The sequence below is a fragment of the Verruconis gallopava genome, assembly GCF_000836295.1.
Source record: "Verruconis gallopava strain CBS 43764 unplaced genomic scaffold supercont1.33, whole genome shotgun sequence".
NCBI lineage: Eukaryota > Fungi > Ascomycota > Dothideomycetes > Venturiales > Sympoventuriaceae > Verruconis > Verruconis gallopava.
This window is the reverse complement of record NW_015622169.1, coordinates 85,924-105,505: the sequence shown is the minus strand read 5'-3', so window position 1 is coordinate 105,505 and position 19,582 is coordinate 85,924. Positions and strand designations below refer to the sequence as shown.

Genomic DNA, 19,582 nt, shown 5'->3' with positions numbered 1-19,582 from the left:
TCGTCCGCGTTCTTGATGTCGAAGCACCACAGCAGCCTCGTCAGCACAAGCCGCATCTCCATGTACGACATGCTGCACGACGTAGTCAGCGTTTGAAGCACCGGTGAACATTGACGAGAAACAAAGGTCAACTTACTCTTTGCCAATGCAGCCACGGGGGCCCATGCTGAAGGGACGGCTTGCAAGTTTCTTGTCCGACGCATACGCGGTCTCTCCATCCAGCCATCGCTCTGGCACGAAACTGTCGCAGTTTTTGAAGTTCGTCTCCGAGTGAGAAGCGCACCACGTGCTGACCGAAACCGACGTCTGTTTGCGTGTTAGCCGCTGCTTTTTCTTGTTTCACAAAGACCCGAAGTCACTCACCCCGCCTGGAACAGCGTGGCCATCAATGATATCACCGCCGGGATTGACGCTCCTAAGAAAACCGATAGGTGCCGGAGGGAAGACGCGAAGATTTTCCTCAATGCAAGCATTTAGGTACGGGAGCTCCTCCATGGTACGCACAAGTGTAATGTCGCCTTCGGACCGAAAGGTTCTGCGAATCTCCTCAGTCAATCTCTTGTATACTCTCGGATGGCGAAGAAGCATGTTGACCATGGAAGACAGCGAGCTTGCGGTGGTCTCCGATCCAGCAACGATGAACAGTGCGGCGTTGACGATGATCTCGTCTTGGGACAGATCGTAATGTTCGGACTGTTTCATTATGTAGTGTGTGAAGTCCTTGCGGTCAGTTTTTGTGTTGATGCGCTTCAGGACCTTCTCCCTGCTGTAAGCCAGATGGTCTTTCCTTCTCTTTCGTAGCTCGTTCGGTATCCAGTTCATCAGCCATTTCTGCGTGCTCGAACCAGGAGTCGCGAAACGGCGGGTGGCCTGCTCCAAGGCGCCAGCCTTGACGGCGTCGAAGATCAAAGGAATCCACCAATGGAACTCTCCCTCATCCAGACAGCCAAAGGACTCTCCGAAAGCCAAGTCTCCGATCACGTCAAACGTTATGAAGTTGAACCACTTCACAATGTCAAAGGGTTCGCTCTGCTCGGAGAACTTCCAGAAGTTGTCCTGCAGCTTACTGACGTATTCCTGCATAATGTCCTCTTGCTCATGCAAGGCTTTCTTGCTGAACCCGTACGATAGCGCTTTCCGCTGGCGGGCGTGCGTATCGTGATCAGCCATGGAGATGGTTGACACACCAGGGAGTGGATCTACGGCGCCGACGTGGATAGGGTCCTTTGAATAGTCCCGGCGACCGGTTCGATGGCCGTAGATATCTTGCCATGCTTGAACGGAGTTGAAGCACAGTTCGTTCGGCGATAGGCGGACCACGGGCCCATACTTGTCGTGAAGCCTTCTTGTGTTCATAGGCATGCGGCCCTGCATGGTCCATATAACACCGGGCAGCTATGCTAGGTCAGCGGAGTACCATGGACTCGATAGTTGAACACCAACATCTGACACAGCGTTCAGCCATGGTCCAGGGAATTTTGCAAGAGGATGGAACCAGAGTCGATATATGAAAAGCGCCAAAGTGTATAGGATCGTTCCGGCTACCACCAACCCTCCAGCGGCTACGAGTCGCTCACTCATCGAGCGCGACTCTGGCAGAGCCTCCATACTTGTCGAGGGGTTTTTTTTTTAAACTACTCGTGTTTCGAAAAAAAATTCGTCTGCACAAACCACCTTCCTCGTAGAGCGAAAAGAAAAAAAATCCGACGTCTCTGGAATGCACCTAGGTGTCGTGACCTCAGTCCCGAATTTATGCTTTTCGAACAAAGAATCTTCCGTACAGAGATGGCCCAACACGTCCCAGAAAGACCTCAGCGAGGCTAGGCCCATGATTGGCACCGTGCAATCGGAAAATCAACTCCCAGGTCCTTTCCCCCGCAACGATTGGTGTAATCGGCTAGAGCGGAGCAGCGTTCTGGACACAATCTGGGGAAGTCTGGTTGCGGAGCGGTCGGAACCTAACCGACACTCCCCGACTTTTGGCAATCTGTTTAGATTATGTTCCCACTGTGTGTTCGACGGACTGTACGGATACAAAAGATAGGCTGTGATTTTTGTTTTCTTTGCTTAATGAGATTTTACTGAACGGATAGATCGGAAACAACGAGTTGCAGCGGTCGAGCGCTGTGGACCTCTAGGAGTTCGGACGAAAACATGGGCGTGGATATTCTACTCAACTCGGCGCAGCAGTCCCAACTTAGAGGAGGGCAGGTGGTTTTGAGGTGGCGATAAAAACCAAAGACAAATGTATGCAAGAGCAAAAGTGACTTTCAACTTGGCACGTTTAAAGATGCACATGGATCAACTTGAAATTTGGCTGTAATAGATGATGATTCGGCGGAGTTGTTAAGACTACCCGCATTCTTTTCCAAATCACATATTCGCCCAGCCGCCGTCAACTGAGATTGTCTGGCCGGTGATGAAAGAGGCATCGTCGCTGAGCAGGAAAGCAACCAGCGGAGCGACCTCCTCTGGCTGGCCCATGCGATTAAGTGCTACAAAACTGCCCTGCGTCTGCTGGTGCTTGCTCGAGGAATCCGCTGCTGCCATTGCGCTCCTCAGCATCGGCGTCATGATATAACCCCTGAGAACAAGGTTTAGCTGCAGCACTAGCAAAAAAAAAAGCCACTACTCTACAAGTGGATACTTACGGAGCTATGCCGTTGATACGTATGCCTTTGGGGCCGTACTCTTTGGCAGCCGACCTCGTCAGCCCGACGACCCCGTGCTTCGAAACGCTGTACGCGGCGGCCTCCCCGTCGCCCGTGATGCCCAAAATACTCGCCGCGTTCACGATGCTGCCGCCAGACCGGAGGTGTGGAAGTTGTGCCTGCATGCAGTTCTTGAGACCTGTCAGGTTAACGTCGATCATGAAGTTCCAGGCGGAGCCGTCCTCTTTGGATAGCGGAACGCCTTTGAACACTCCTGCTATGTTTGCGGCGCAGTCGAGGCGGCCATATCGCTTGACTGTCTCCTCTATCCACGCTTTACAGCCTTCCTCGTTTCGAACGTCGAGAACATAAGTCATCACCTCAGCAGTTGGAGTGACCGACTTGATGGCAGTCTCTGCGTCTTGCAAGGCTTTCTCTTGGAGATCAGCGGTAGATATACGTGCACCTCGTGCAACGAAAAGCTTAGCACATGCTAAACCAATGCCGCTCGCACCACCTGGAAGCTGCAGTTAGCTATGTTGTCACAAGTGTACACTAGTGGATTGTACCCGTGAGTGCGACGACCTTTCCGTCGAGAGAAGCCATATTGAGTCAGATTACTATTTGTTCTGACGCAGTTCTGGAAAAAACATGGGTTGAATCAACACCTCTTTACTTTTGAAACGCTTGCGAACCTGGAAGTCGTTCACCGATAACGGAGTCAGTCTCACGGTGTACCACAAGTCTAGCATGACAACATAGGCACAGCCAGTTTAGCTTCCAACGTGTACAATATTAGTGCGTCTCACTTCGCAATTGTACGTATTCGACGAACGCCTAAGCGTCACATTGGTAACTTGTGCAGGCCTTCAGCTTAGCAATAGGTACGCTTTTTCCGACTCCGTGATGTCAAAGTTCACAGACCTTGCCGTGCGATCCGCACGCTGAAAATGGCAGCTGTCACAGGAACATTTGAGAGACACGGCGAGATATGCCGGGGGGGAGCCTTTATGCCATTGGCGCAGTTTGTTCCTTCATAGGTCGAGTGTTAACGATGCCACGCAGTTCGTGAAAGTGCCAAGATCTTCCCCACCTTTTCGGGGAGTGTCGGCTGCTCCACTATCCTACCCAAAGCTGGAACCTAGCTGTCCACCTCTCTTGGGGCTGATCGGGAGCCGGCATTTGCGGTCATAGGACATTTCGTTTCATTTTTGGTGTGATCCTTTGCTGTGGCCAGCTGTTAAATCCCGGGTATACACTGCCGTTGCTCCGTGTCCAGACCAACAAGAAAACTAGAGCGTGCCGCATCCGGTGCCAATGGCGTCTTGCAGAGTAGCTTCGAGACTTTCTGTAAGCATTCTAGATGAGTATATAGGTACGGACCTTAAGGGAGCAAGCAATCAGTCTCACATCTTCCACTTCCCATCCCTCACCTCATCTTCTCGTCTTTATTACTCGTCCTGTAACTTCTGAGTAACAATCATGCCTGGCGCAAAGAGGCCCGTCCGCGTGGCCGGTGCTTCTGGAGGTTTTAGTGACAGAGTTCATGCCATCTCTCGACTCGCGGCTAACGAAGATGTGGATATCATCGTGGGAGACTGGCTCTCTGAACTGACCATGACCATCCATGGCACAGGCAAGGTTGCTAACCAAGAACGTTTCGCGGGCCGCGAACTTACTTGGGATGAACAAGTTCAAAACGCCATGTTTGCCGAAAACTTCATGGACTGCTTCGAACCAGCTATTGACGATCTTGCCAAGAAGGGTATCAAGCTCGCTGTCAACGCTGGCGCAAGCGATACCGAGATTCTCGCAAAAATCGTCCAGGAGAAAGTGAAGGAGCGCGGCTACGACCTGAAGGTTGCCTGGGTAGAGGGTGACGATGTCACTGGCGCCGTAAAGGCCATGCTTGCCAAGGGTGAGGAATTCCGCAGCTTGATGCACAACAAGTCGGTGAAAGAGTGGGGTCTTGATCCCGTATGCGCTCAATGCTACCTGGGTGGTCTCGGTATCGCCCGTGCTCTGACTGAGGGTGCCGACATCGTCATCTGTGGTCGAGTCTCTGATGCCTCGCCCATCATTGGTGCTGCTGCGTAAGTAATCCTTCACTTAGCCGCTAATGTCATTGCTGACAAGCTCGTAGATGGTGGCACGAATGGAGGGCAGATCAGTTCGATGAGCTTGCCGGTTCTTTGATTATCGGTCATTTGCTCGAGTGCGCCGCATACGTTAGTGGCGGTTATTGTTCAGATTTCAAGAATTTGCTGAAAACCGGCAAGCACATTGATCTTGGTTTCCCTATCTGCGCCATTGAGGCCGACGGGACAGGAACCATGTACAAGGAGAAGAACACCGGCGGTCAGATGACCGTATCATCTTGCACATCACAATTGCTCTATGAAATCCAAGGTCCACAGTACTACAATTGCGACGTCACAGCTTGGCTGGAAGACATTAAAATGGAGCAGGTCGGAGAAGACCGCGTTTACGTCAGTGGTGTCAAAGGCCTGCCTCCACCACCGACAACCAAAGTCGGTTTGACTGGATTTGCTGGCTGGCAAGCTGAATATCACGTTTATCTCTGCGGCCTAGATATCGAGGAGAAGTGCAAGTTTACCGAAGATCAGATCCGCTATGAGATTGGTGAGGAAATGCTGAAGAAGTTCACGGTCCTCAAGTTTATGCAGAACGGATCCTCCGTGCCGGATGCGCGCAATCAGGATGTCGCCACGGTTGACTTCCGCATTTTCGCCCAGTCGAAGGACCGTGAGCTTCTGAACATGCGCAACCCGAACGGCTTCTTCCGCAAGTCGATGGTGACCTTCCTGCAGTCATGCCCCGGTGCTTCCCTTGGTAACGACATGCGCCAAGCCGAGGGCAAGCCGTACTACGAGTACCATCCAACCTTGTTGCCGCAGACAGAGTTCAAGCAGCGCGTGCACTGCCTCTGGGGCGAGAATAAGATTATCGACATGCCGCATCCACCGAAGACACAGGTTTACGACCGACAACAGCCAAGCTACGAGACCAAGGATCCAGTTCCCCTCGACAGCTTCGGCGAAACGGTCAAGATTCCACTGGGCCGCATTGTACTTGGTCGGTCTGGTGACAAGTGTTCCGATGCCAATGTCGGCTTCTTTGTTCGCCACGACGACGAGTGGGACTGGCTCCGCAGCTTCCTCACAGTCGACAAGATCAAGGAGCTGCTTGGCCCAGAAGAGGCAGCAAAGGCAACACACATCGACCGCTTCGAAATGAAGAATCTCCGAGCCGTTCACTTCTTGCTCCACGACCACCTTGATCGTGGCTATGACGCATGCTCAACATACGACACGCTCGGCAAGAATGTGTGTGAATATTTGAGAATGAGAATTGTTGACGTGCCCAAGAAGTTCGCTGAGCGCCCGTGGGTATGAAGCGTCAAACGGCTCCTAAATTGAGGTTCAGACTTTCTCTGTATGTAGTTTTAGCGTATGAATCAATGGAAACACGTCAAGATCACAAGATCACAACATGGCTGTTCACCGCATCCTCACTTCGAGCCTGATACAACGCGTCAACGCCTTGCCAACGAAAGCCTGTCTTGAACAGACAATTGCCATATTCACGGTTCACGTGGTGCGGCAACGAGTTCTTTCATCATCCGGGAATAGAACTACATCCTGGAACTCCACCTGAAGAGAGAAGCCGAGGCCAAGAACGAAAAGAATCAAGGCGGGCAACGGATCTCGCAGAATGCACTGCTTTGGACACGATGGCGATTGCAACAGTTGATATCCTTTCGCGTGTTGAAGCATGTCAAAGCCATCTCCAGTCAGACGCGGCGATTCAATGACCAGTTCTACTCACGTTACCTTGGGACAGTCCAGGTGGCGAGCCTCAGGCTGCACCTAAGGCCGTTATCAGCGGTGTCGGACGCGAGCGCCGTGAATCAAGAATTTTTTAGTCTTTTAGTTTGGCTTGTGATGGTCAGCCTTTTTTTCATGATCCTTGCATATCGAGTTGCACAAAAGAGTCATCTTTTACCGCCAGTCCTGCGAACTCAGATTTCCTGATCCTCCACACGTCGAGCCTCGTTCTCCCTCACTTCTCTCTTCAATTCCAGTTTCCGTCAACTCAATTGGCCTTCAATTCCTGCTTGCACTGTGCTAAACCTCAAAAATGAAGGGCAAAGTTTGTCTCGCGTACTCTGGTTCGTCGTTGTATCTCCGTTAGGGGCGCCAGGACCAAGACCTGACTGATGCATTTCAACAGGCGGCCTGGACACCAGCACGATCTTGCGATGGCTGATTGAGCAGGGCTACGAAGTAGTCTGCTTCCTCGCCGATGTGGGTCAAGAGGAGAACTGGGACGAAGTCCATGCAAAGGCCAGCAAGATCGGTGCGACCAAGATGGTCATTCAGGACCTTCGCCGTGAATTCGTTGAGCAGCTGTGCTTCCGCGCGATCCAGTGCAACGCGCAATATGAGGGACGATAGTAAGTAATGCGACAAATCGGCTGTCCAGTGCTAACCGTCTCAAAGCTTGCTTGGTGCGTTTGCGATGTATCGGGAATAGACCCGCATTGTTGACCACCTATACAGGAACAAGTCTTGCCCGTCCAGTCATTGCAAGGGCCCAAATGAGGGTTGCAAAGGAACATGGATGTAATAACAGTTTCCCCTTTCATAAGCATTGATCAAGACCTCTAATTCATATCTCAGGCGACTATGTTAGTCACGGGTGCACGTAAGGCTATCTTCCTTCATTCTGCTATCCCGTACTGACAACAAGATCAGTGGAAAAGGAAATGATCAGGTCAGTTCATTTTCCTCGAGCAGTACTAGTTCCATGCTAACTGTCAATTGAAGGTCCGATTCGGTTCGTGAAAACATCATAGGATGTCAAGACTCTGCATGGCTAGGAACTAATTATTCTAGAACTGGCTTTCATGACCATTGACCCTAAGATCAAGGTCATTGCCCCCTGGCGGATTCCCGAGTTCTACAACCGCTTCCAAGGCCGCAACGACTTGCTAGACTATGCCGCCGCCACGGGCATTCCCGTGACGTCAACAAAGGCCAAGCCGTACAGTACGTAACAAATGACTGTGCCTCGTTTTCAACTCTCACTGTGTTTAGGCATGGATGCAAACCTCGCACACTGCAGCTACGAAGCTGGTTCTCTCGAGGATCCTTCTCTGCCTCCACCCGATGACATGTGGACGATGACTGATGATCCTCGCACGGCTCCTGACGAGCCTGTTGACATTACCATCGCCTTCAAGCAGGGCTTGCCAGTTAAGCTCACGGTTGGCGACAAGGTGTACACAGACAGCCTCGAGCTCTTCATTGCTCTCAACGAGATTGGCAAGAAAGCCGGTATTGGAAGAATTGATATTGTTGAGGTGAGCCTGGTCCTCTGCTGAGCCTTGACCGAATAGCGGATGTCAGGCAGATCTCTAATATTTTTTTGAGTAGTCGAGGTTTATTGGCTTGAAATCTCGAGGCTGCTACGATTCGCCGGCCATGACTATCCTGAGGCTCGCGCACATGGACGCCGAATCCTTGGTTATGGACGGCAGGGTACGCTCCCTTCGTGATCAGTTCGTAACGCACAACTGGTCGGAACTTCTTTACAATGGACTCTACTTCTCTCCTGAGAGAGAATTTGTGGAGAACAGCTTGATTTTCAGTCAACGACGAGTAGTACGTATCAGCCACGAGAGTTCATTTTCTATTGACTGATTTATGTCAAAATAGAATGCCGAAGTCAAGCTCCGCTGCTACAAGGGCTGCGTTTCCGTTCTTGGAAGAAGCTCCGAGACCGAGAACCTTTACTCTGCGGACGAGGCTTCCATGGACTCTTTGGTCGACTTCAGCCCCGTAGATACAAGTAAGTGGAATCCCCGCCGCCGCAGCCGTCAGACGTCGTGTATTCCTCCACTTCATACATACTGCTTGATTTTAGAACGGCGAGAGCTAATTGTTTATTTCGTTTTAGCTGGCTTCATCAACATCAATGCCATCCGTCTTAAGAAGTACGGCATTCAAAAACTTGAGGAGGGCCAAAGCTTGGGTGGACTGTAAAGTCTATGAACTCAGGCTTCACTCGCCCAGAGATATTTGGAGCGCCCTCCCCATACCTTTGCTGGAGTATTGAAAAAGTAGCACAGTACGGAACGATGTTTGCATACTATTCTACAATCTACAAAGCTAGTGAGTGTACACTTATAAAAACGTGGTACGGTTGCATCTGTCATTCATTAGGCTGGAGGCGTCCATGGGTCCCCAAAGGCACAAACGTCGTTTTTAAGACAAAAAGGCACCTGTTCCTACAGGATTGTGCACGGTCGCCTCTGCTGGATTTATTAGCTAGAGCCTTAATCTGTTCATGAACGAACGGTTTTCTGTGCAGGAGAAACAATATGTGACCTTTGCGTCTGCAAAATTTCCACCTATGTGTTCAATTTCTTTCGTTCCCCCCGGTAACGGGCGCTTCGCTCGTCTCCGACTTCTGATGCGCCTCCAAGCGCGTTTGATACGAAAGCGCGGTAATCGGGACTGCCGAAGCTAGGCTGGATTTGCAAACATCGCCAGCCTCACGATTCAATTTGCTCCGCAGCCGCACATTGAAATTCAGTCCGCGGGTATCGAGATGAGCTCGATCCAGGGTAGCACGTCTCGTACGTTTGTTTACAAGCCTCTACTTAGGGGAGAGATACGTCTACTCAGTTTGAGAATTCCCGCAGCGGTGGACGAGGGTCTGGACAAGAACCCTCGCGTCGAGCTTGGCCTTCAGCACTTTCATCAAAACAGGGCGCCGGACTATCTCGCGCTGTCATATGTCTGGGGGAACGGATCCAGACCCGAAATCCGCATCGTGGTGAACGGCAGGGACCACGCCGTCACCGAGAATCTGTACGATGCCGTGGTCCAGATCCGGCGGCATGGGCGGGCCTGGTTGCGGCTGCTGGAGCGCTACAATAACAAAACGCCAGCGTCATCGTCGTCGCCGTCATCGTCGTTGTTGGTCTACCTTTGGATCGACGCGATCTGTCTGAATCAGTGTGACCAGGACGAGAAGGCGGCGGAAGTCCCGAGGATGGGAAGCATCTTCGGAAATGCTGTCACCGTCGTCGTGTGGCTCGGGCGTCGGCCCCGCGAGTGGGACGCCGACGATATGCGAGACCTTTTCGACCAGTTCTTTGGCCACTTCGCGTCGAGTCCGTTCATTCAGGAGGTCTTCCAGACGGCGCGCTGCGCTGCGCGTGCGGACGAGTCCGGAGACACGGCGCGACGTTTCGCGAGGTTAGGATACGCGGCGCTCGGGCTCATCAATTTGCCATGGTTCCAGAGGGTTTGGGTCATTCAAGAAATCGTTCTTGCGCGGCACGACCCAATCGCGCTCTTAGGCGACGACGTTTTCTTGTTGCGGGACATGTTGGAGATTGTTCGTGCCGACCTTGTCAACGACGTCGAGGGAGACATGGATCAAGTATTTTGGATCGTGAGCCAGGCATTGCGCACGGTAGTGTGGTATTTCTTCCCTGGGCCCCATTGGAAATGGAGGTACAGCCCACAAGCATCAATGGCAGAGCAGTTGGAGTGGTTGATCCTACAAAAAGGCGAAAAACGATGTTCGTTGAGCCATGATCACATTTATGGCTTGCTAGGCCTGCTCGATTTGACCGACATGCCCGCACATTTGCTACCAAACTACGCCAGACCTCACAACGAAGTTTACCGAGACTATTCAATTTACATATACCAACGGACGGGTAGCCTGGCCCTGCTTGAGAATTCGAATAGAGATATATCAATTCCTGGTGTACCATCCTGGGTATCCTCATTCCAACCTGTACTCGGGATGTTGACGAACCTCATGCCGAAGCACCGGCAAATAAGCGTGCTCTTCCCGACGAGTGATAAAATGGTTGTCGAAGGGGTTGTGGTGGGTAAGATTGTCAACGCCACTAGCCCCTCAATTGCATTGTCGGATGCAAATGTGATAGAACCGCGATTCTCCGAAATGGTCAACATCCTGAACCAATCTGACAGGATCTTGAACGTTTCGAGGGGGACGCGTTGGTCACAGTTCGTCGTACAGCATGAGAGACTGGCAGGAACAGAGTCTGACGCGCGTACGCCAGACGACTTTAGGCCACTCTTTCATGACGAGCATGCCGATCTCAAGCGGAATGCAGTTGCTCGATCGATGGGTGTTGCACTGATCAATTTCGGTGTATTGCTGACCGAGCACGGAGACGTGTTTCTGTTCTGGCCTCCCAGCAGAGATATCACGACAAAGGAAAGTCATATCGTCGTGGCTCTCAAAGGATCGTTGCTTTACTCCATTTTCCGAAACTGTGGCAGTGGTGAATATATGCTGGTCGGACAAGCACAGCGGCTTGAAACATTTTCAGCTGCTCTACCCGAGCCCCAGGATTTTGGAGAGCGCTTCTTTCAGGATCATGCAGTGCAGTATTTTACTATCGTATAGTGCTCGAGAGCCATACTTGGTGCCTATTTTGTCGTAGAATCACATCCGCAGCAACAATCTCGTGTCCCTCACTGGCAATAATTTGCCGGAAACGCGCCTCTAACACCTCTCAACTCCCCCTCCCACCAGTCATTCGAACTTGCCGTCTTCTTTACGACCTTGATCCTGTCACCTTCTCTGAAGTTCAGGTCGCCCTCATTTTGCGCTGTGTAATCATACAGAGCCGTCACATACTCGAATTGCTGGCTCGCCACCCGTTTGGGTGGTGGAGGAGGTGGAGGCTTCTTCTTCCCTGCAATGCTAGCGATTGAGGCCGATGAGGTCGTCGAAACTGCTGAAGGTCGCCGAGGTTCGACGTAAGATGTGTTATGTGACGCGGGAGAGAAATAGTCAGTCTGCTGCTGGGCTGAGGGCGAAGGAGAGCCGTGGCCGTTTGAAATGGCAGAATCAGGTGAAAGAAGACTTCCTGGAGACCTGGCAAAGGAGGTGTTGGATGTTATCTTCGGTCGAGACGCGATATTGACTTGTGGTGGTGGCGCCTCGGGAGAGGGAGGATTTGCGTCAGGCGGCCCGGCCTCGATAGTGTGTTGCGATGGCCGGCCAAGTGTAGCTGTCTTTGTCTGACTTGCTGTTCTACGATTCTGAATTCCATTCCTGATGTTGAGGCCAGTGTAGCTCTTGCCCTTATCGACGGCCCCCATCGGCTGCGTCACGGCTTTTCCACGTGCTATCGTCATGATGCCACTTTCAACTTCGATGCGAAAAGAGTTGAAGTCCGCCTCAAAAGTGCGAATGATCTCGTCAGCCTCTGGAGGATTGGGAGAGAACCCATTGTCGGCACAGTAGCCATGGAGGACAGTGTAGAGCTGTGCTAGGAGGGCATTCTGTATCATAATTTGGGAGTTGAGGAGATGTGGGAGGAGAGAGTATGTAGCGTGGGTGATCCCAGGCAGAGTTTGTTTGAGATGGTCGTCTGCCGCCTCATACGCCTGCATGTGTATGTGAGTATTCTAGTTCGACCTAGCCCACGCCTGGACAGAGTTATACGTACTGCTGTTGCTGATGCTAGATCCATCTGATGCTTACTCAGGGCGGAATTCTCTCTGTCCGTCCTCTTGGTGTTCTTCTCCAACTTTTCGACCCTGCTCTTGTACCTTTCGTAGTCCAGCTTCTTGTCTTCCCTCTTCTTGATTACCTTCATATACGTTTTGACGCAGGCTCTGGCGTCCTTAGCTGGAGCAACAATCTGTTTTTCAATCATGGCTATCTCCTCCACCATTTCTGTCTTCAGCTCTGTGTAGCCCGCTTTCAGGGCGTTGATTCGTTCCAGCTTCTCTTGAGGCGTTTGAGAGTATTTGTCGTTGTCGGCGCCGACGATAGGAGAGTAGATGTTCTCATAGTCCCCGAGCATAGAGCATTGGCGGTTGAGGATGTCGTTCCAAGAGTCACGCCAGTGCTTGGAGGCGTCAATGAGCTGTGGCACATGTCAATTCGACTCGACGCAGCGTCATGTAAAGCAAACGGACCGTCTCGAGCATCTTGTCAGCTGCCTCGAAGTCTGCAATGAGTATGGCGACCTGCGAATCATCGGCAGTTCGTGGCAGAAACGCGCCAATCTTTCGTTGCATACGCTGCATTTTGACCGTTTGATATCGTACACCCGGCGAGATGCTTTTTTTCTCGGGAATCGAATGAGCAGAATGGAACTGCAGCACAGGCAAAAGCAGGTTTCACGGTCGGTCACGCAAAACAATGCAAGTGACGGCAAAGCCCGTGCGACTCAGCCTTGTTCCGTGACCTCCACGTGTACCCCAGAAGAAGATCCCACAGAATTTCTCCGACGATCAAATTGTCGAGACTTGACGGTACGCCGCTGTCGAAAAAGGTTCCATCGCCGTCTTCATCGTGGAACCGAAAGCCAGTACCTGGTCGATTGCCGGCATGATTTCGCTGTGCAGCTCGTTGTCGTTCCTATTGTTTTCTTCGTCCGAAACAAGACTGGCGTCTCTGCATTCTCTTCAGCGGGGGGATTTGAATGAATCGCCACGGACTGGCGCTCGCAATTGAGCTCGTCTCCAAGATGAGATGTGGAATCCTGAATTCTAGGTATACTGCGTGACGAGAACCAAATCAGCCGCGTCGAGAGCAGAAGCTCCTGTCTTGAGCTCGTTGTTCTTGACCAGCGAAAAGCGGGATTCACACGAGAGGCGCCCAGGGAGATTGAAGTTCGACTTTTCAACCTTTTCTGCGAGGTCGACGCCAAGTATTTGTTTCCCAATTTCGCTCGCTATCGCCTAAGCTTGCACATGTTGCTCGGTTATAATCGCACGGCTTTCAATGCCTGCAAAATTGCTTCGATGTACGAAAACTAGGTTTGACGGCAATCCCAAGCGGGCTCAATTCAAAAAGGCGGACGGAAGTGAGATGAGCCCGGCAGCTGCCCATCAAGATGGAATCCTGAGCTTGCATAGCAGCATGATTCGGAGCCGTCTGCAAGGTCAAGACTAGTCTATACGGCACAGTGCGTGTAGATTGCATGTGCGCTCACCTGGTGTACAGAACTGGTTGTATCCAATCTGCTTCTGATAGCAGAGGCCTGATTTTTACCCTCCACGTAAGATGAGGACGACGACTTGCAGTTCTCAGCCGTGATATATCACAGATCCTCGCCCGCATGTGTTTTATTTCATTCCTCGGGCTCTCTTTTCTTCCCCTATTCGCACGGCATTCGTTCATATCGATGCTTCTTCTGGCACATCTCAGGGCATTTTTCCGATCAATGTTTATGCGTTGCCGTATGCTGACTAGCGTCGTTCATATGCTTGTTTACCTCCACCTGATCAACGCCAGACTTCACCCTGTCTCCAATAAACCATCTGAAGTGCGCACCGGGCTCCTCACACCATTTCTAGACCATGCTTAGAATATTGGATGCGAGTGCCTTATATTGCTAGTCTGAATTCGCCAAGTTTGCCCAATCTCTCGGCGGCTATCTATAGTCAAACAGAATGACTTGCGATGATTCTTTCGATGACGGTGATTGTGTCGAGCAAGACCTGATTGATGTCTTAGATCAAGCGGAGAGAGCTTACCGCATTCCATTTTTACAAGCAGAGGACGCGGAAGAAGAGAAACCTCTGTCTCCCGTGTCGAACCAGCGTTCAGACTTTGCAGTCCCGTCTTTAAGCACTCCACTCACAGGCGCAGTCGGACAAAGAACGGCGGTGGATGACATTGTGACCCTCACACGAGAAGAGCTTGAGACGATCAAGCGCGATGCCTTCATTGCCGGCCTCAAATTCGCCCAAAAATCTCAATTGATCTTCCCATTCCTAAATCTCCCAGCGGAGCTGCGTCTCGTCTTTTACAGGCATTACTTCCTAGACCGCAATCCCCAAACGTTTGAAAACTGTGCAGCGGCACTCCCAAATAGATTGAACGATCCAGTGCATTGCTGTAGCCCAGAGAGCACATGGTGCAAAACAGTTCGTCCATGGATATCGACAAGTCTTATGCTTGCATGCAAGCAGATCTACTACGAGACGCGGGATGAATACTTGTACAAGAACCGAGTATTTAAAGCCTCAATAGGAAGGTTTGATGACCGCTTCAAGGAAATGAGGCCGCATCTGAGGTTTTGGCAATATATCCAGCACTTTGAACTTGAGCTCACCCCGGAGATCAATCAGAGTGCTCGACATGAGACCGGCGCATTGATCGTGGACTTGATTGCGCTGCTGCGTGGAGGCAAAAACTTGAAGTCATTCAAGCTCACGTATATGGCCAACGAACGCATACAGAGCATCTCTCGATTCGAAGACCTGAGCATTCAGGGGAACGTGAGCCTTACGCAGTCGTTCAGAGATTGGCTTAAACCGGGTCCCAAGGAGGAATTGGAGCGCAAAGACAGATTAGAGAAGTTGTTGTTTGGGATCCTGGGCTGCGCATGTTGGTGTGCCCAAAACCTTGCTCGAGACATGCTGACCATTATGAAAAGCGTACAACGCACCGCCGTACGACTGTATCATCTCCTTGAGGGAGGTTGAGACAGACGTTACATACCTGCATCCTGACACGCCCCGATACGAGACGTTCATTACGTTATCAACCAGCATTGATTAATTCAAAGACGATGCTCGCATCTTTCAACAGATATGCACTAAAACTCCAGTTCGAGAATGCTTCCGCAATATTCTCAGGGTGACTTGCGTGGTATTCTTGTTGTGTGAAGCCTACTACAGAGCTCTGTGGAGCAATGCAGAGCTCTTCCACTGTTAGTTGCGGCCTTATAGCTTCGTCAAAACCCGTAAAGTGGCTTGCTGATACATCAGCGACTCTTAGACTTGAGGATTAACGAATTGAGTTTCTTGTCTATGTCTCGATGCGCTATCAACATAGAGCTGTGTTAGTCGTATATTAGTCTTTAAAATGCGCATGAATGCCAAATCAAATAATCTTCGGGTGAGTTAGGCTTGAGACGTCATATATCTCCAGCGTCTTCAAGATTGATAAACTTCATCTTAGTTCTTCGTTGCAATGCTGATGTCTTTCATAGCTATATTGCAATGTTCAAAATTCTAACATTTCTCCCTCGACATTGCAGACTTTTTCGCTTCGAAGATGAGCGTGGTGGAAAGTTTCGATGACGCGTCGAAGTTGTATACTAAAATATCGACGAAGGAGCCTAAACACGAAGAATATAAGGCGCTTACAATTATTTTCGGAGATGGATTAATATATTTCAATAAAAATTGATCCTGACATGGTTCATGCTACACCAACAATGTCGCCTCATAAGAAAGCCGAGATGGGTAAATTCTTTTGTTAAAAAAAAAAAAAAATAAGATCATTGGATGTCCAATACCAAAGCCTAACCCGCGCATTGAATGATATTGATTTCACGAAGTCTTATAGAGCAGCCTCCACTTGACCTCGCGAGTGATCGGCCGCTTGCCTCGCCTGTATCGGTCGTGGACCAAGGCTTGTTGCATATCCTGCACTGACCATATACTGCTCAAACTGCTCTCTGCTCTGGAGCATCACCGTTGGTTGTTGACCAAGAAAGACCGACGTTGGTGGCGGTACTGTTGGTCGAATGCCACGAAGCTGCTCGAGTGCTTCATTTTGCCACTCCTGGTTCAACTGGTCATAGACCTCTCTGTACCTCTTCTGAATGACATCCGGTGCTTCGGAACAATACATATCAAGTGCTGAAACGACAAGTCGAAACCCCTGAGCTTTGTTGCTCTGATATTTCACCATATTAAAATGATCCGCCGTGATTCCTGCACGCTCTGCGTCCGGCCAACTAATCGGGGCTGCACTTTCTTGGCTCACGATGTAGTCTTTCTTATTCCGGCCTATATTCGTCGGCAACTGTTCCCAGAAAAAGTGGATGCGAAAGCGTTTCATCATGCCTGCGAAGTAGTCGTTGATGTTTTGAAGCGTCTCCGATTCCTCGCGCAAGGCGCGCACCAGATCGGATTCAGTCTGAGCGTGCTTTCTGAGCACGTTGGACGTAGATGCTAGCTTCTGTAGGGTACCAAGAATACGGGACTCTGAAGAGCCATTATGAGGTGTTCCAAAGAACAAGATGCCGAATGTGCATGTGTATATTGTGTGCAGATGAGATGTCTTGCGCGAAGTCTTGTCTTTGGAAAAGGATAGCGCCTATTCGAACTATCAGCGTCATGTCTCTATTATTCTTGGCGTCGCCCAGTCACCTACTCTCTTGACAATAATACCTCCTACAGAATGACAGAGAAAAATGATAGGGTAGTCTTGTCTTTTCGCAAGCTGCCGATTGTTACTTAATACTTACTGAGCATGTCTTGAGATAAGATCGATTACCCGTCTATCTGCGCATAGTTCCTGGATCAATGTGTGCGCATGTTGATGTATTCTGTCTGACGATGGATCTTTTTCGGTAAAAGAGAATATGTTTGCGTTGTACCCGTAAGTTAAGATGCGTGCCTTGGGAATGCTCTTTGGGAGATAGTCTGGATGTTTGAGCCAACAAACACCGGTCGAGTCGGCTGTCCAAGTTTTGATTGCATCTCCATTAAGACCATGTATAGCGACAATACTAAGCAAAGTAGATTAATGCACGTGAATCATTTGACTAAGCTTGAGACATTCGTACTCGACCTCTGCTTCACCTGTTTCTGGGCGGTATAGCTCATGGATTCCCATCATCTTGTCCTTGCTTTGGGTGGCCATAACAAGCATGAGTGCGAAGTGGTCGAGAAGCTCTAGTATATCAATTGCAAATTCAAAGTTAATAAATTCATGCACCGCGACGAGGCTGCACTTTTGTCTGCCTTGGGCTGAGTGGCTGAGCGGATCAGACGGCCTCAAAAACCCTACACTAAGCGCCCTGGTTCGAAAGCCTACCGCATAATCCATTGGCCAAAAGGTGTCAAACAATTATCAGTACCCCTGCTGACTTTGCCATAGACCTATCTGTTATGCAGCTCTGACTTTTGGCTGAAACCAGATATGTAATATGCCGGGATAATTATAGGAGCATGCTGAAAATGATCGCTGCTTTCAATGCACTTCTTTTTACAAACCAGCTAACCTGGGCGGAATCAGCATCCGTCACGAAATTTTAGTGCCTAGGATTAAGCCCAAAAATGTCTCTTCTTTTCATCCACGGCTTATTTTAACTCTACATCCGTCTGCGCTAGATAACACCAGAGTCAATCGTTGCCGTTCAGTTCCAACAGCTTCCCATTTTTCGCCTTCTGGCATCTTTATTTCTGGGATAGCTTGTAGGATTCGAATTATAGTATACGAGAGCTGCATAAGGGCAAAGTCTTCACCCAAGCATTGCCTAGGACCACCATTGAAAGGGAAATATGCCCAGCCGATGTTTGTCAATTCACCGGTTTCCCATCGCTCTGGTCTGAAGCTATATGCATCCTTCCCGTATAGGCTAAGCATCCGGCAGTTGACATATTGTGAGAAAACAACCATCTCGCCTTTACGGACAAGTATTGGGCTGGTTCCATCAGGTCCCCCTCCCGTGGGTAGTATTGTCGTTCGTGCCGCCTCGCGATTGTTCAGGGGAACGGGTGGATACAAACGTAAACCTTGAACAATTAGCCTGAGCTTTGAGATGCTGGGGTCCTTTTCGTACTTTCTTTAATGATACAAGAAAGGAATGGCATCTTTCGCACATCGGATCTTGATGGCGCTTCCGATCTCCCAATTATAGACGTGATCTCGCGCCGAAGTCTATCAAGAGCTTCGGGATGTCTGACTAGCAGTCGACTGTACAAAAAGTAAGCGGGACCTATGAAAGGTGAATGTATTTGACTTACAAAGTCCATGAAAGAGCGCAAGCCGTAGTGTCGCGTCCCGCGAGGAGGACATTTAGGAGCTGATCCCGTAGATCTTCACGCGACTTTGACTCCGCCGCAAGTTGATCGAGAAACCATGATCTTGATGATTCTTGGACCTCAGTTTCTCTCTGTGCTTCTCTCTCTTTAATGTAGTTCTCGACAAAGCGATGGACCTTTTTGCATGCTCTGCGAAAACTCGGGGGGCTGTAGAGTCTATGGAAAGGTGCAATTCGAAATCGCTTGGCCAGACCTTCTTGAGCAATGTTAAAGCATTCCGCAAATTCTTTGTTCTCTGCATCTTGGTCGATGCCGGCGCGCAAACTGAAAATAGAACGTCCAAACAGAAGTGCTGTCGTTGTGTCTAGCGTCAGGTTGAAGAATAACGGTTGCAGATCCACCACACCATGTTCTGGAAGGCAGCCTATCAGGTTGTCCACATGTGGTTTGAAGTGCTCGAAATTCTGATATTGGATTTTCGCGAATTGTTTCCTCAAGAGCTCCCGAGAATGTTTCCACGCCAAACCCTCCTGGGTGAAAATACCATTCCCTAGCAGCGGCGCAAAAACTGATGGACGGGAACCGAAGTTATAGTCTGAGCGAGTCTTAGTGCTGCAAGTGGAGTCAAGCCTGCAAACTAACCTTTGAAGTTTGTTGAAAGTAGTGTCTCTATATTCGCTGGATGAAGCACGTGATAAGCGCGGGGGCCAATAAGTAAATATTGATAGAGGTTATTTATTGGTTCGTAATCTTTGGCAATTGAGCAGAGAAATGCAAGGAGGCGGCCGTCAGCGTTGGAATCCCAAAGCTCCTTGATACGATCTATTCCAAGAGGCCATTTCTTTGGAAGCTCCGCTGGCAATTGGCAACCATGAGCTTTTCCGAGTGCAGAATCAGCCTGAGACAAAGATAAGCATATGTAATCCAGAGCTGTCGATCTTCTTGTCATACTCGATAATCAAGATACGCCCGAGCCAAAGCTTGTAGCGCGTATGTTAGCACGCCAACCAAGAGAAGGTACCCCAACGGCTGCGACGAGAATTTCGGGATGGAAATGGCCTTCAGATCTGAGGAGAAGGCACTCATGGTTCCTGGATGGAAAACATT

General features: G+C 50.1%; 8 protein-coding genes across 9 annotated transcripts; 4 read left to right on the top strand and 4 right to left on the bottom strand.

Annotated features, from left to right (window-relative positions):
* Positions 1-2,290: 2,290 nt before the first annotated feature.
* PV09_07822 (uncharacterized protein) lies at positions 2,291-6,442 on the bottom strand. The gene is made up of 3 exons (XM_016361636.1): positions 3,221-6,442; positions 2,652-3,168; positions 2,291-2,584 (listed from the first exon to the last, which is right to left on the bottom strand). Exons 1-3 carry the CDS (start codon positions 3,255-3,257, stop codon positions 2,374-2,376), a joined length of 765 nt encoding a protein of 254 aa, XP_016210496.1. The 5' UTR covers positions 3,258-6,442; the 3' UTR covers positions 2,291-2,373.
* Positions 4,016-6,067, top strand: PV09_07823 (uncharacterized protein; the record flags this gene model as incomplete). The annotated part of the gene is made up of 2 exons (XM_016361637.1): positions 4,016-4,744; positions 4,795-6,067. The coding sequence occupies exons 1-2, from the start codon at positions 4,134-4,136 to the stop codon at positions 6,065-6,067; spliced, it is 1,884 nt and encodes a 627-aa protein (XP_016210497.1). The 5' UTR covers positions 4,016-4,133.
* Positions 6,443-6,575: 133 nt separating the features above from the next.
* Positions 6,576-9,113, top strand: PV09_07821 (argininosuccinate synthase). The gene is made up of 12 exons (XM_016361635.1): positions 6,576-6,843; positions 6,906-7,128; positions 7,175-7,182; positions 7,235-7,297; positions 7,355-7,379; positions 7,430-7,448; positions 7,502-7,511; positions 7,571-7,723; positions 7,772-8,037; positions 8,111-8,338; positions 8,393-8,525; positions 8,634-9,113. Exons 1-12 carry the CDS (start codon positions 6,813-6,815, stop codon positions 8,717-8,719), a joined length of 1,245 nt encoding a protein of 414 aa, XP_016210495.1. The 5' UTR covers positions 6,576-6,812; the 3' UTR covers positions 8,720-9,113.
* Positions 9,114-9,227: 114 nt separating this feature from the next.
* On the top strand, positions 9,228-11,384 carry PV09_07820 (uncharacterized protein). Its single transcript, XM_016361634.1, has one exon. It carries the CDS (start codon positions 9,288-9,290, stop codon positions 11,130-11,132), a length of 1,845 nt encoding a protein of 614 aa, XP_016210494.1. The 5' UTR covers positions 9,228-9,287; the 3' UTR covers positions 11,133-11,384.
* PV09_07819 (uncharacterized protein) lies at positions 10,306-13,358 on the bottom strand. The gene is made up of 3 exons (XM_016361633.1): positions 12,659-13,358; positions 12,184-12,606; positions 10,306-12,121 (listed from the first exon to the last, which is right to left on the bottom strand). Exons 1-3 carry the CDS (start codon positions 12,767-12,769, stop codon positions 11,201-11,203), a joined length of 1,455 nt encoding a protein of 484 aa, XP_016210493.1. The 5' UTR covers positions 12,770-13,358; the 3' UTR covers positions 10,306-11,200.
* Positions 13,359-14,094: 736 nt separating this feature from the next.
* Positions 14,095-15,874, top strand: PV09_07818. 2 transcript variants are annotated; one of them, XM_016361632.1, is made up of 4 exons: positions 14,095-15,080; positions 15,130-15,405; positions 15,474-15,593; positions 15,688-15,874. In XM_016361632.1, the coding sequence occupies exons 1-2, from the start codon at positions 14,141-14,143 to the stop codon at positions 15,252-15,254; spliced, it is 1,065 nt and encodes a 354-aa protein (XP_016210492.1). In that variant the 5' UTR covers positions 14,095-14,140; the 3' UTR covers positions 15,255-15,405; positions 15,474-15,593; positions 15,688-15,874. The 2 variants fall into 2 exon arrangements, with proteins under 2 accessions (XP_016210492.1, XP_016210491.1); XM_016361631.1 differs by having other exon boundaries at positions 15,130-15,593.
* Positions 15,875-16,040: 166 nt separating this feature from the next.
* PV09_07817 (uncharacterized protein) lies at positions 16,041-17,351 on the bottom strand (the record flags this gene model as incomplete). The annotated part of the gene is made up of 4 exons (XM_016361630.1): positions 16,041-16,802; positions 16,860-16,928; positions 16,983-17,217; positions 17,275-17,351. 4 exons carry the CDS (start codon positions 17,349-17,351, stop codon positions 16,041-16,043), a joined length of 1,143 nt encoding a protein of 380 aa, XP_016210490.1.
* A 429-nt stretch (positions 17,352-17,780) lies between these two features.
* PV09_07816 (uncharacterized protein) lies at positions 17,781-19,561 on the bottom strand (the record flags this gene model as incomplete). Its single annotated transcript, XM_016361629.1, has 5 exons — positions 17,781-18,226; positions 18,274-18,407; positions 18,458-19,070; positions 19,118-19,373; positions 19,427-19,561. 5 exons carry the CDS (start codon positions 19,559-19,561, stop codon positions 17,781-17,783), a joined length of 1,584 nt encoding a protein of 527 aa, XP_016210489.1.
* Between the last annotated feature and the right edge of the window lie 21 nt (positions 19,562-19,582).